Genomic DNA, 12,968 nt, shown 5'->3' with positions numbered 1-12,968 from the left:
ATTGCTATGCGATGTTACTTGGTGAACTTACCATCTACTCTCTTCTCCTGCTGCAAGATGGAGGTTACCAGAAGCGTAGTCTTCGAAAGGACTAGCTATCCCCCTCTTATTCCGGCATTCTGCAGTTCAGTCCACATATGATAGCCTTATTCCAGTTGATACCAATGCATACATATGTAGTGTAGCTCTTTGCTTGCGAGTACTTTGGATGAGTACTCACGGTTGCTTTTCTTCCCCTTTTCCCCTTCCCCATATCCGATTGCTGCAACTAGACGCTGGAGCCCAGGAGCCCGACGCCACCGTCGACGGCGACTACTACTACTCGGGAGGTGTCTACTACTACGTGCAGCCCGCTGACGACGACCAGGAGTAGTTTAGGAGGATCCCAGGCAGGAGGCCTGCACCTCTTTCGATCTGTATCCCAGTTTGTGCTAGCCTTCTTAAGGCAAACTTGTTTAACTTATGTCTGTACTCAGATATTGTTGCTTCCGCTGGCTCGTCTATGATCGAGCTCTTGTATTCGAGCCCTCGAGGCCCCTGGCTTGTAATATGATGCTTGTATGACTTATTTTATTTGTAGAGTTGTGTTGTGATATTTTCCCGTGAGTCCCTGATCTTGATCGTACACGTTTGCGTGTATGATTAGTGTACGATTGAATCGGGGGCGTCACATGATAGTACAAAGAACACCAGAAATATTAAATACATCCAGGTTTGTAGACCACCTCGTGACAACTACAAGCACTGGAACGAGCCAAAGGCGCGTTGCCGCCATCGCCCCTTCCTCTATGAAGCCGGACATATCTTGTTGTAGTGGACAGTATGGAAATCGCTGTGCTAAGGCCCCATAGAATCAACGCACCAGGACAGCAACCACCGCTGATAAAGAGATGTGTAGAACAGAAGGAACCAACGTGTAGACACATGAACACAGACGAACGAAGATCAGATCCACATGGATCTGTTGAAGACAAATGCCAACTGGATCCCGCGAGATCCGCCGGCGACAAATCTCCACATGCCCTCCGACGATGCTAGAAACAACATCAAGACGGGCATCTACAGTCGGTCATCCTTAAATCCTGCTCAAATGTCCGCAGACGCGTGCGGTCAGTGATCAAACAGACGAGAGAAGGAAAAAAGATGACCCAACCGGCCACCTCGTATTATTCTATATGTCTGAGCCTTCCTCGAACCCTCATATTAAAAAACAAATATAGGGAGATTATTCTATATGTCTGAGCCTTCCTCGAACCCTCATATTAAAAAACAAATATAGGGAGGATATGATCTAACAGACGAGAGAAGGAAAACAATGATCCAATTTGACCCCTCATATTATTCAATACGTCTGGACTTTCCTCAAACCCTTATATTAAAAGAAAAATATAGAAAGGATATGAGGGCATCTAGGCTCGTCCGGTCAGCCCGTCATGTAGGACGTGATCCTATCTCAAGCATCTTTTCTCTTTTTTGTGATGCGAAGTGTGGCGGCATGAACAAACAAATAAGGACTTGATATGGACACGTCTTATCACTGACGAGTCGTCTCCGCGAACATTAGGGGGGCAGATGAACGGACAAATAGGTCCGGTCACTGACCAGTCGTGTCTGTCCACAAACGTTCAAGAGGCCAGATGAACGAACAAATAGGGGCTTAATACGGACACGTCTGGTCGCGTCCGTAGATGTTCATGGGCCAGATTTACTGTAAGTCCGGCTGTAGATGCTCTAAAAAAGAAGAAAAGAAAAAAAACTGGTGGTGGACTTGGTCCCCGTTAGTCGAAATGAAGCAGAGTAAAATGGATGTTCACCCTGCTCTTTGGCGGGCAGGGTGGATGGATTTCAAATTCCCACGGTGATCACGCACGCTACCGGTAGTACTTGCAATTTGTCCGGGAGTGTAGAATCCCACCCCGCGTATTGCACGTTTCCGGCACGCTGGCCGCTCCCACCGCGTATTGTGCGGGCTTGCTTGCTGGCCATGAGCCTACGCCACGTACCCTGATGCAGTGGCTCCATACAGAGCGGGTGCCTGGTGCGAAAATACGAAGGAGAATCTGGGTGTCACCGCATCCTATATATAATTTTTTTTAGTAATTTAAAAAAGTTCAAAAAATTTCAAATCTTTTTTTATCAAACATGATCCAGTATTGCAGTAGTATAAAATGATTCGTCGAAGAATGACTTTCGTTGCATCCTGGGTTGAAGAGTCGGCAAAAAACTCTATATACAAGTACTATACCCGCTATACTGTTGTTATAAACTTGTCTTTTTTGCCCTAAAGTCAATATGAATCATTTCTTATCTAATTTTTTTATACGAGTAGAGTACTTAATCATGTTTGATTCAAAAAAAATTTGAAAATTTTTAAACTTTTTTTGAATTACTAATTTTTTTTGGCGCATATAGGATGCGTCGGAACCCGAGAGTCCCGTCCGTGCCTGCTGTCCCAATTCTCTTTGCAGATGTGCTGACGGCCCAAGAGGTAGCGACGAGAAGAGACACCAGTTAAAAAGGTACTGGCAAAGAGGTTCAACGCAACGTCAAGATGGCCGAGTTGGTCTAAGGCGCCAGTTTCAGGTACTGGTCCGAAAGGGCGTGGGTTCAAATCCCACTCTTGACACACATCTTTTTTCTTTTTCATTTTTCATTATTAATTTGCTACGTTGCCTTCCAGCTCGTTTTATGCTGAGTTTCAAAAGTTTGAGCACCACATTCGATTCCACAGACAGAATGTAACGTAACACACCGTCCTTCAGTTCACCACTGCCACGCTTCTTTCTTCTCCAAGAAGGTCTCAGCCGCTCACTCCGGCAGCAGCCCGGCGGCCTTGTACGACTCGACGCTGTCCCTGAGGCACTCTTCCACCGCCCTCAACTTCCACCCCAGCGCCTGCAGCTTCTTGGAGCTCATCATCCTTTCCTCTTCCCCTTCAACAAACCTGCACATAATCTCCTAGTTAGTGGTCACAAAACCGCAACTGCAAGCTGATCGCATATGCAGTTATGTACTCCTGCGTTCTTACTTACTTCATGGGGCGTGTAAGGTCTGGATAGAAGCTCTTGACGATGTCGACCATTTCAGACAGCTTCTTTCGGTACGCGCCGCAGATGTACCGCCCGGACGCCTCCGGGGTCTCGTACGCCAGTACGAGCGCGTCGGCGAGGTCCCGGACGTCCACCGCGTTCCTCGCCTTGTCCTCCACGGTGTCGCGGTCGCCTGCGCACACAGCAAACACAAAGACGCACGACAATTGTTGATCCAAGACTGCTCGCCGTTTGTCTACACGACGAGGCACGACGGAAGAAAGGCTTGCCTTTGAGCAGGTTGACGAGGACCAGGCTGCTGGTGTTGGCCACGCGCTGCAGCAGCGGGCCGAGGACCAAGGGCGGGCACACGGTGACCACGTCCAGCCCGGTCTTCTCGGCGTAGGCCAGAGCCTCGCGCTCGGCCAGTGTCTTGGAGAGGGCGTACCACATCTGCCAAGATGGAAATCGACACAAGGTGAGTGACAACTGACACCTACTACATAGGATTTTGATTTTGAAAACGGAAAAGAGAGTGGATGCCACCCCCGTGGTTCTGCAGTGGTCCTCGTCTGACCACGCGTCCTCGTCCAGGACGGCGTCCCTGGGGAAGCCGGGGTTCATGGCCACCGCGGCGGCCGACGACACCACGACGACGCGGCCGACCTTGGCTTGGTGGCAGGCCTTGAGCACGTTCTGCGTGCCCCTCACCGCCGGAGCCAGGACCTCCACCTGAGCACAGGAGAGGTCACCACGACAGAACAACAAATTCGATGATACGTAGATCAACACTCAGGTTCCTGATGAAAAATGGTACTACTACGTTACCTCGGGGTTCTGGGGCTTGTCGGCGGGGACGGGGCTGGCGACGTGGAAGACGCCGCCGCAGCCGGACACGGCGTACGCCACGCCCGCGTAGTCCAGCACGTCGGCCTTGAACAGCCGCAGCCGCTCGCCGGCGCCGTCCAGCGCCTTCAGGTGGCCGGTCCTGCGATCACCTGCGTGCACCAACGCGCTTGCACCGTCGGGTCGGTCCTTTGCACGGGACAACTCAAAGAAAGGTGGCGTCGGTCTTGTCGTACCGAGGTCGCGAACGGTGCCATGCACCGTGTACTCGCCCGTGGACAGGAGCCGCCTCACGAGCCACGAGCCGACGAAGCCGCCGGCGCCGGTCACGCACACCGTCTTCGTCTTGCTCGCCTCGCCCTCCATGGGTTCCTTTCCTTTTCTCCTCGTGCTCTCGCCGCCTTGCGATCACCGCTCACCGGCCGGCGCCTTCGCGTATCGATCTATAAATGCGCGCGTGTCCGGCGTCTGGCGGCGGCGACCGCTGTGTTCTGCGGCCTGCGCGTGGCAGCTGCTTGGTCTGAAACTGGGACAAGTGTGGCGCGGGGGTCCAACTCAGGCTGCAGAGCAAGACACGCCTTGCCGGTCGTGTGGCACGCAGGACCCTGCTGGATCTCTAAGCTTAATGATGTTTGTAAGAAAAAGGGTTTCCCACCCCGCAAAAAAAAAAGATTTCCCTCGTTTTATATTATAAAGCACACAACCAAACATCCAGCTCACTGAAGTCACAGCACATATAAGCTCAAAAGAAAACAAAAGAAAATAAAAGAGAAATAAATGCCGACACCGGCAGATCAACGGAGAAAGAAAGACCGGCAACCGCTGCACCCTCCGACGAAGTACCACCGCGCTCCCAGTATCTCGAAGCGCCTCGCACCAAGCAGCACCTTCAAGAAGGAATGCGACGCCGCCGCCGCTATTGCCCGAACAAGTTCTAGGGTTTCCGCCGGTACGCGAGGGATGATGGGGAAGGGATATATCCGACACCCCTCAGGAAGGTCCGATGGCGCCCGCAAACGTCACCGCATCGGTGCCGGACAAACCGGCAAGGATTTCTCCCGATCCACAACCACCACCATCACCCTAGGCACTTCGAGATGCACCATTCCGACAGCCGCCCACCAGCTTGTGCCACCACGGTTACCGGACAACCCCGCCGCCTCACTGGAGCTGTCAACATGATGCCTAGATCGGGCAAGGGAAACCCGGCCACGGGAGCGACCACAACTCAACCGGGGGGAGGGGACAACCTCCACCGCTGCAGCGGAGCCGACCGGATGCGGCGACTAGGACTTGCCGGGCCTCGATGACCCGGCCGGGTCCACTTGGACCCGTACAGTCCTGTCGCCACGCTGCAACTCGCCGACCGACGAAGTCCTCACCGCCCGAGACTGCCGCCACCATGCCATCACCAGGGAATGACGCCGCTGAACATCGAGCCACCGGCCCGCCCTAACCCCGATGGGGCCCGAAAGGGCCCAGGTTTGGGCTGGGCGGGCGCCACCAGCACCACCGCGCCGCCCCACGGCCAACGGGCGCACCACGACGTCAAGAGCCACCGTGGCACGTGGCAGCACCGCCGACGAGCCACACCGATGTCGACCGAGGAGCACCGCCGCCGACCACCACCATCCGAGCATGAGGGGCCGCGCGCAGGGAAGGGCAGACCCGCCGCTGCCAGCACCACGCGGCCGAGGCCCGGTGGCGCTCGCTGGCAACGGCGGGAGGAAGGAGCCGCAAGGAGGGGGCCTGAAGGAGAGCGGCGTCAGGGCCCCCCAGTCGCCTCACCCGAGGAGGCAACGCCGGAGGTACGAGGGGAAGGAGGAAGGTGGAGGGAGTGGCGAGGGAGCGGGAGAGGCGAGCAGCGATGGCGGGCTCCGGCCGCACGGAAAACCTAGGCGGAAGGGTCGCGTGGCCTCGCTAATGATGTTTGTCTAGTGCAGAAACTGTATCACGGCAAAGATACTCCTCCATCCGTTCCATAATATAATAGTGTTTTTAACACTAGTGCACAGGTCTCGGCTCATCGTTTTGTTTCCAGCAAAAAATTGCTAAGCAGCCGGTGAGATACAAGTGTAAAAATCACCCCCCGCCACACACACACAAAAGTGTAAAATAAACACCCCTATATTTATTTAATTACAACGATTCCAAGCGCGGCCACTGGGCTCAAATCACCAGCCGATGCTGGTACAACAAGGGCCCGTGTTGAAACTGATGCTACGAACATGATTACAGCACTTCATCTCAGACTTTAGAGAAATGCGCAGTGAATACCGCTACAAGAGCAGAGAGCAAACTTATTCTGAATAAACTGGTTCACAGTTGATCGTTCAGAACAGGGTTGTAAAATCAACACCAATGGGCTACTCAGCATGGCATGTTCCGAGAAAAGGGAAAAGAACAAGGGACATGCCCTGAACCTGAACTAGCCAATGAAGACCTGCAGACAAGCTCCCAAATGCGAGAGAACAGACATACTCCTAGTTAACCACGCCAGACTGAAAGAGCCCTGCCTGGATCACGAAGCCTGGGGCTTCTCCTCGGCTTTCTTTGGCTGCAAAGTAAAAACATATATCAAGATTCTCATTGAGAATTCACGAGAGGAGGAAAACAAACTCATACCCCCTCCGATCCAAATTAATTAACGCTCAATTAATATGGATCGGAGGGAGTACCAAAGTACTGAATAATAGAAGGTCTGGTACATCGGATGGAAAATTCAAGCATGCATCCAAATCGCCCACATCACAAGAGCCTGGTCAATTTAATTGAAAATTCGAGCATAACCCAAATTACTCACATCACATATATTTCAGTCCCATAAAGATGGGGATGCCCAGTCCACCTTGTGATCCTACCAATTTCCGGTGCTACTAACAAGTGACTAAGATGGGATTGCTCACAAGCAACTTAAACAAGTGTACCAAAAACACCCCGACCTACCATGAATGACGCGGGTATGCCAAGGAGCACCTCAATTCAATAAAGCAATCAATCTTGTAAATATGCACTCCCTCCGTTCTAAAACCACGTCAACTATTTTCGAACAGACTAGTATGTTTTTTCTTAACCCCTAGGAACACAAGGGTTTAATACAATGATGGGGAACATCTGTATAAGAAGAAAAAAAAATCTACCATGCATGTCCATGGTATCATTGAGACTATAAACAAAACTAGAAATAGCACCCGCACTTTGAAACCGATAATCTCTAGGAGCAATGTGACTGCATATGACTTAGATATCTCGAGAATATTGCATCTAAACATCACCAAAATGAGAAGTACATAACTCCTAAATTTTACGTGTAAATGACTCTCCAGCACATCAATGGCATAAACCGTGGCCCAACAGGAACAAATATGCTTCTTCAAACATGAAAGTGGGCATGGCAGGCTGGCAGCAACCAGAGATAAGTATGTGTAGTGAATTTCATTCAATTATAGGAAAAAAGGAAATAAAATGGTGGAAACAAGAATATCATTCTTTTTAAGGAAAATAACATTTGGTGTGTGAAACACATCTGGCAACAGCATCAAATCAAATTCTGTGCTCGTTATGTGGCTGCTAGAAGGAGGGCGCGAGAGGGCCGGCCGGGGGCCTTTTCGCCCACGGCCGGGCAAGAGGGAAGGGATTTCCTTCTTAATTCTTGCTTGATTAGGTTGATACATCTCCTCCCCTTATATAGAGAGGTTTACTTGACTCCCCAACAAGGCTTACTTGACCCCTAAGCAAGCGACCCTTATCTCTAATTAACCCTAAGACTAACGGGCCATACCGCCAGCCCAGGCCCATTAGGCCCATTAAGTACTCACTACACCCTATCTGGACATGCAGCTTGTCCTCGAGCTGCAACCTAACCAACTTATAACCATGACTCGACGCAACACAAACCTAACACCTAAAAACAAGCCTTTTACATCTCGGCTTGTTTTATTACTCTCAACCTCAAATGAACCGGGACGCTTTATTTTGGACCCCTGAACATAAAGTGGACACCATCCGCACGTCGGACGTGCACATGTACAGCCACCTGGATCCCACCATCTGGACAAAAGGAGTGCATGTGTATGGCCACCTGGAAGTGGTCGCAAGAGCGACCAGCAGAGGCGCCCTCGCGGCGGCCGGCGGCGGAATGCAGTGGTGCTACGCGGTGCGCTCCTGTCGGTGACACCATGCCTTCTCCCCGCCGGACGGCTGTTGGTTTGCACCGCACAGAGAAGAGTGGAGGGCTTTCGATGGAGAATGGCGAGGAGGGGTGCGCCCTCCCCAACCGCCAATGTCGTAGACTTTGAGGTCGCTGTCCGTGGGGAAAACAGCATGCCCAAGATCCCCGACGCAGCAGACGAGATCGAGGTCCTTTGCGCAGCGAAGCGCCACTGGGAGGAACGACAGCTGCAGACCACGCATCTCCCGTACACGCCGACGCGCTAGGAGGCAGCACGCAGCAGCCTGCAGCCTCACCGCCGCCGACCGTGGCGGGTAGCGATCCAAGCCGGAAGCGGTGACGGCGATGGCGGGAACTTGATCTGCTGGATGGGGACGCCCTGGGACGGCGGCGGCGCTGATGGGAACGAGGTCGTCGCAGTCCCGTCGTAGGGCATCCCATAATGGTACGAGATGACCGGCGCCGTGGTCGCGTCCGAGGGCGGCGGCGGCGGGGGTAGCTGCTGTTGGTGTGGCGGCGGAGGAGGTGGCTGCTAGGGATGCGGCTGGGGCACATAGGGCCCGACGAGGAAGGCCCTGATGCCCTCCACGGCCTGCCATAATTCCAGGATTGCGGCTGTCATCTGCTCCGGGGTGAGGACGAGAGCGGACGGCGCCGGGGTAGAGGATGCAATCGCCCCTAAGGACGCCAGCACGCCCAATGCCGGCGCGCCTGCTGTGTGGGGCAGCAGCGCTGATGAAGACACTGGTGGCTGCGGGTAGGTGTGCGGCGGCGGCGGGTGGGAAGAACTCGGTGGAGGGCTGGACATGATCGAATCCGGGAAAGCTGATACCAGATTGTTATGTGGCTGCTAGAAGGAGGGCGTGAGAGGGCCGGCCGGGGGCCTTTTCCCCCACGGCCGGGCAAGAGGGAAGGGATTTCCTTCTTAATTCTTGCTTGATTAGATTGATACATCTCCTCGCCTTATATAGAGAGGTTTACTTGACTCCCCAGCAAGGCTTACTTGACCCCTAAGCAAGCGACCCTTATCTCTAATTAACCCTAAGACTAACGGGCTATACCGCCGGCCCAGGCCCATTAGGCCCATTACGTACTCTAACAGTGCTACTGTGAAGAATAAAGGGTCCGCAAGCAGAAGAAATGCACTGTCATACACAACATACAGAAGTATGTATGTACTGTATACGTAGGTAACAGTATGGGCAATTAGAAAGTACGTATATGATACCCAGGAACTATTGGAGCTTGCAATGTGCATTTCATTATGTACTTACAAAACTCATGCCCAAGACAAATGTCTGGTTAAAATAGTTATATGTCAGGTAAGAATACAAGCGGGTAATTAGAAAATAAGTGTTATCTAGAGTCCAGGAAGTAGTGTGCAATGCACAGATGGTTTTCTGAGTATTTCAATGGAAATCTTGTGCCCAAGAGAACCACATGGAAGTTCAATCCAATTATTAGTAAACTCTTCCTCGAAAGATAACCATAGCCATGCAAGTACATGTTACATATCATACTGTCTTCTTCTACTAATGGCAGAGTCTAAACTAGTTTTAAAACAACTTCAATAATAATGTTACTAAGTTATGACAAATGAAACCATGCTTGATTATAGTAAATTTAAAATCAAACTATGTTCAGGTTCTACTTATGCAGATTGGAAATTCTTTAGAAACTAAAATTTATCTGCATTTAGGAACACAAATCACTCTTTATTATCCAGATTAAATAAAGGTGTTCCTAAAAAGGTAAGAATCCTATGTAAAAGGTTGACTGAGGAGGCATGCAAAATGGCCACTCAATATGCTCATGCAATTTATTTTTTCTGACAAAACAGGCAGGATGACTAACTACTGCATTAATGAAAAAGAACATGTTTATGTCTTATTACAAATGTAATGAACCAAAGCAGTATTCTCTCAATAAAAAATGTCAAGAGCTAGGGATAGTACGTAAGTATTTCTTTCCTAGAAGCACCTAGGCACACGTTTCTGTAGGAGTGGAACATCAAAATGTCTAGACAAATCATGGAACTGCGACCTACGGAATACAAATTATACCCTGAGAGAGCTTATATAAACAATATATAAAACCAACTAACAAGTAGGTGAACAAAACAAGAAAAAAAAGAAGTCAAAATGGTGTATAGGTGTTTTTGCTTGACTGCCCTATGGACACCCAAATAAAGGTACTGCTAAGATTAGTAGACATCTTTTAAAAATAAGAACAAAATAATAACTGATACTACCGACAGCTAAAAAGAATGATGATACCCTCAAATGCATGCAGCCAAACCATATGAATGATGGTTAAAGAGATCTAATATGCAATTAAAGTTAACGGTCAACATGTCATCTTATTGACTTTAAAAATCAAAACCCAGTTTTTTACTTCCAATGTTATGAATGACTACAAAAGAGTATGTCCATGAGCCAGGGCTAAGCATATTACCAGCTTATGGGATTGCAGTCATAGTTCCCCTTACCGAACTGGATTGTAAATGCTAAAACCAGTGGTGATCCTAATTCCTTTTATAGAACTGGATTAAATGCCAAACGATATTTATCAAGTTGCACATAAATAGTACACTTTGACGTTTTCTTACAAAAAAAACACAGTACACCTTGACAAACGGGTATACAAGAACCTGAACTTTATGCAGCAGCTAGAAAGGATCATGCATTTTAATGTCATTTCCAATGATTTTCCAAGTACACATGCACACAATCAACCGGTGAAGTGATTCATGGCCAGAAAAAAATAAGTATGCATACACGTTAGTCGGTACTCAATGAAATGAGCAATAATTGCAGACCAGCTATATAATCACCCAACATACAAAATGTTGAAGAGAACAAATTACACAATGTTAGCAATGTTTGATGAAAAGAAGGAAGGTAAAAGAGGCTAGATAAAACCCAACAGTAGCAATACAACCGAAATGAGCATCCAGCATACATAGACAAATATGCCTCAGGTGATATATGTGAAACATGATAAAAGTCTACAGCCAAAGCACAACACAGGTAACGCTACATCTGTATTAATTAACCAAAACATAAATTTAAAATTTGTAATAATCCTACTTATCCATTCTACACGTGAATAATAGCATAACACTCTGACGCACATAAGAATGTTATGCATTGTAAAAAGGGTTCCATGACCACATATACAGGTTGAAAGAGCGACGACGTAAGCAACTGTCTGTATTCCAATGTTTGGACGAGGGATTTCAGTACACAACGCGCACGCACGCAAGGTGTTCGACAGAAAGTGAAGTTAACGAAACAGGAGTAGAAGAGGCACCTTGATGCCGGGGAATGACATGCCGAGCTCCTCCTCGGGGATGACGACGGGCCACTTCTCGCCGGCCTCGCGGAAGAGCTGCTCGGTCTCGAGGAGGCGGCCGCGGGCGAGGATCTGGTCGCGCATGCCCTGCGCGGTGGCGCCGTCGGCGGCGACGAAGGCCTCCTCGGCGCCGTTGAGGTAGGTGACGAGGACGCGCGGGGGCGGCTGGGCCTTGGGGTCCTCGGCCGCGGCCGGGGAGGGCAGGCGCCGCAGCTCGACGGAGCAGGTGGGGTTGGAGTCCTTGGCCTTGCGGCCGTTGCACTGCGCGAGGAGCTCCACGGCCGCCGCCTTGCGCGGGTCGAGCGGGTTGTACTCCACCACAACCCTGGACAGGAACTTGAGCATCTCCTCTAGCCGCCGCTTTCCCCGCCCGCTCGCCGCCTCCGATCCGCTTCCAGAGGACGGGCCGCGGCGCCCGCGAAGGAATCCTAGAGCGAGGGTAGCAGGGCCGGAAGCGTATGGTGAAGGCGGATGGGAGAGCAGAGGTGGCGCGCGACGGCGAGGAAACCAGTGCGGTGGCGCTCGACGGGACGACGCGTTGGGGAGGAGGCGGCGCCGGGAGTTGCTATAGTGCGGGGAGCGAGTGTCGTGGGCTTAACGGCCCGAGAGGTCAGCGTGGCCCATTCACATAGGTATGAGGTTTTCTGGAATTTTGATAAAATAAACAAACGATATAAATCACGCTATATATGTTCGTAGATCGTAGCAATTTCTTTACTTCTTGCTCTTTTGTTCATGAGCGTAAAAACTTTAATTTTGAAGCACACAATCTCGCCAAGTTTGCTTGTAATTTAGGGCCCGGGCGACATGTTTGATTGGAAAACCCACATGACCCAAACCGGGTACCTATGAACATTATTATGAATGAATAAAGAAACGAGATTTCTCAAAAAGAAATCGTGAATATGAAATATATTTACACAAAAATAATATGTACTCCCTCCATTCCTAAATATAAGCAATTTTAGAGACTTCACATAATTTTAAAAACTATTCATATTTTTTATAAAATAATCATGATTTTTTAAAAAGTGTTCACACATTTTAAAAAACAAAAATATTAATATCTCGCATAAAGAGAAACATAAAAAGGTGAAAACATATAAACAAAAATGAAAAACAAATTAACTATAAAGTAAAAACAAATTTCTTGCTCTCAATGTGCTCTCCCTGTCGCTAAACCATTTCCCCACGTTTAGGTATAAAAGTTGCATCGCCTGAATGTCACTCCTTGTTCTAGGTATTCTCTATTCCTAAATACTTGTACCTCACTATCCATGCAACAATGTCACATCACCAAGTTATGCATATAGTTAGAAGTTTGTTTTTACATTGGTTTGTTCATGGAAAACATGCAACCTCGTCGACCCATGTATGCCATTTTTTTAGAAACTTAGTCATGCAAAATACTCTTACATTAGTTTTAGTTTCTTTACACTTATTTATGCGTTTTAAACAAGATTTTCGTAGAACACACGGGGTATCGTCCAGTTTGTACAATGAGTTGTAAACTTACTCACTGATTCATGGTAAAAAGATCTTTATTTATCAGTTATGCAGGTCTAATC

General features: G+C 49.4%; 2 protein-coding genes and 1 non-coding gene across 3 annotated transcripts; 1 reads left to right on the top strand and 2 right to left on the bottom strand.

Annotated features, from left to right (window-relative positions):
• The first annotated feature begins 2,545 nt into the window (after window positions 1–2,545).
• On the top strand, window positions 2,546–2,626 carry TRNAL-CAG. Its single transcript has one exon. It is a non-coding gene; the product is annotated as a tRNA-Leu (tRNA).
• LOC125522799 (cinnamoyl-CoA reductase 1-like) lies at window positions 2,611–4,477 on the bottom strand. The gene is made up of 6 exons (XM_048687830.1): window positions 4,112–4,477; window positions 3,858–4,027; window positions 3,576–3,761; window positions 3,320–3,482; window positions 3,033–3,222; window positions 2,611–2,944 (listed from the first exon to the last, which is right to left on the bottom strand). The coding sequence occupies exons 1-6, from the start codon at window positions 4,239–4,241 to the stop codon at window positions 2,809–2,811; spliced, it is 975 nt and encodes a 324-aa protein (XP_048543787.1). The 5' UTR covers window positions 4,242–4,477; the 3' UTR covers window positions 2,611–2,808.
• Window positions 4,478–6,149: 1,672 nt separating this feature from the next.
• Window positions 6,150–11,984, bottom strand: LOC125522958. Its single transcript, XM_048687999.1, has 2 exons — window positions 11,359–11,984; window positions 6,150–6,432 (listed from the first exon to the last, which is right to left on the bottom strand). Exons 1-2 carry the CDS (start codon window positions 11,743–11,745, stop codon window positions 6,397–6,399), a joined length of 423 nt encoding a protein of 140 aa, XP_048543956.1. The 5' UTR covers window positions 11,746–11,984; the 3' UTR covers window positions 6,150–6,396.
• Window positions 11,985–12,968: the final 984 nt, after the last annotated feature.

This window comes from Triticum urartu, chromosome 7, assembly GCF_003073215.2.
Source record: "Triticum urartu cultivar G1812 chromosome 7, Tu2.1, whole genome shotgun sequence".
NCBI lineage: Eukaryota > Viridiplantae > Streptophyta > Magnoliopsida > Poales > Poaceae > Triticum > Triticum urartu.
This window is presented reverse-complemented; position numbering and strand designations above follow the sequence as displayed.

Excerpts from the sequence above, each read along its gene's own strand:
- LOC125522799 (XM_048687830.1), bottom strand. The coding sequence starts at position 4,241 with ATGGAGGGCGAGGCGAGCAAGACGAAGACGGTGTGCGTGACCGGCGCC. Across the intron at positions 3,483-3,575 it reads ACCACTGCAGAACCACGGGG|ATGTGGTACGCCCTCTCCAA; the intron begins GTGGCATCCACT and ends CCATCTTGGCAG. Across the intron at positions 2,945-3,032 it reads GACCTTACACGCCCCATGAA|GTTTGTTGAAGGGGAAGAGG; the intron begins GTAAGTAAGAAC and ends GATTATGTGCAG.
- LOC125522958 (XM_048687999.1), bottom strand. The coding sequence starts at position 11,745 with ATGCTCAAGTTCCTGTCCAGGGTTGTGGTGGAGTACAACCCGCTCGAC. Across the intron at positions 6,433-11,358 it reads TGTCATTCCCCGGCATCAAG|CCAAAGAAAGCCGAGGAGAA; the intron begins GTGCCTCTTCTA and ends TTTACTTTGCAG.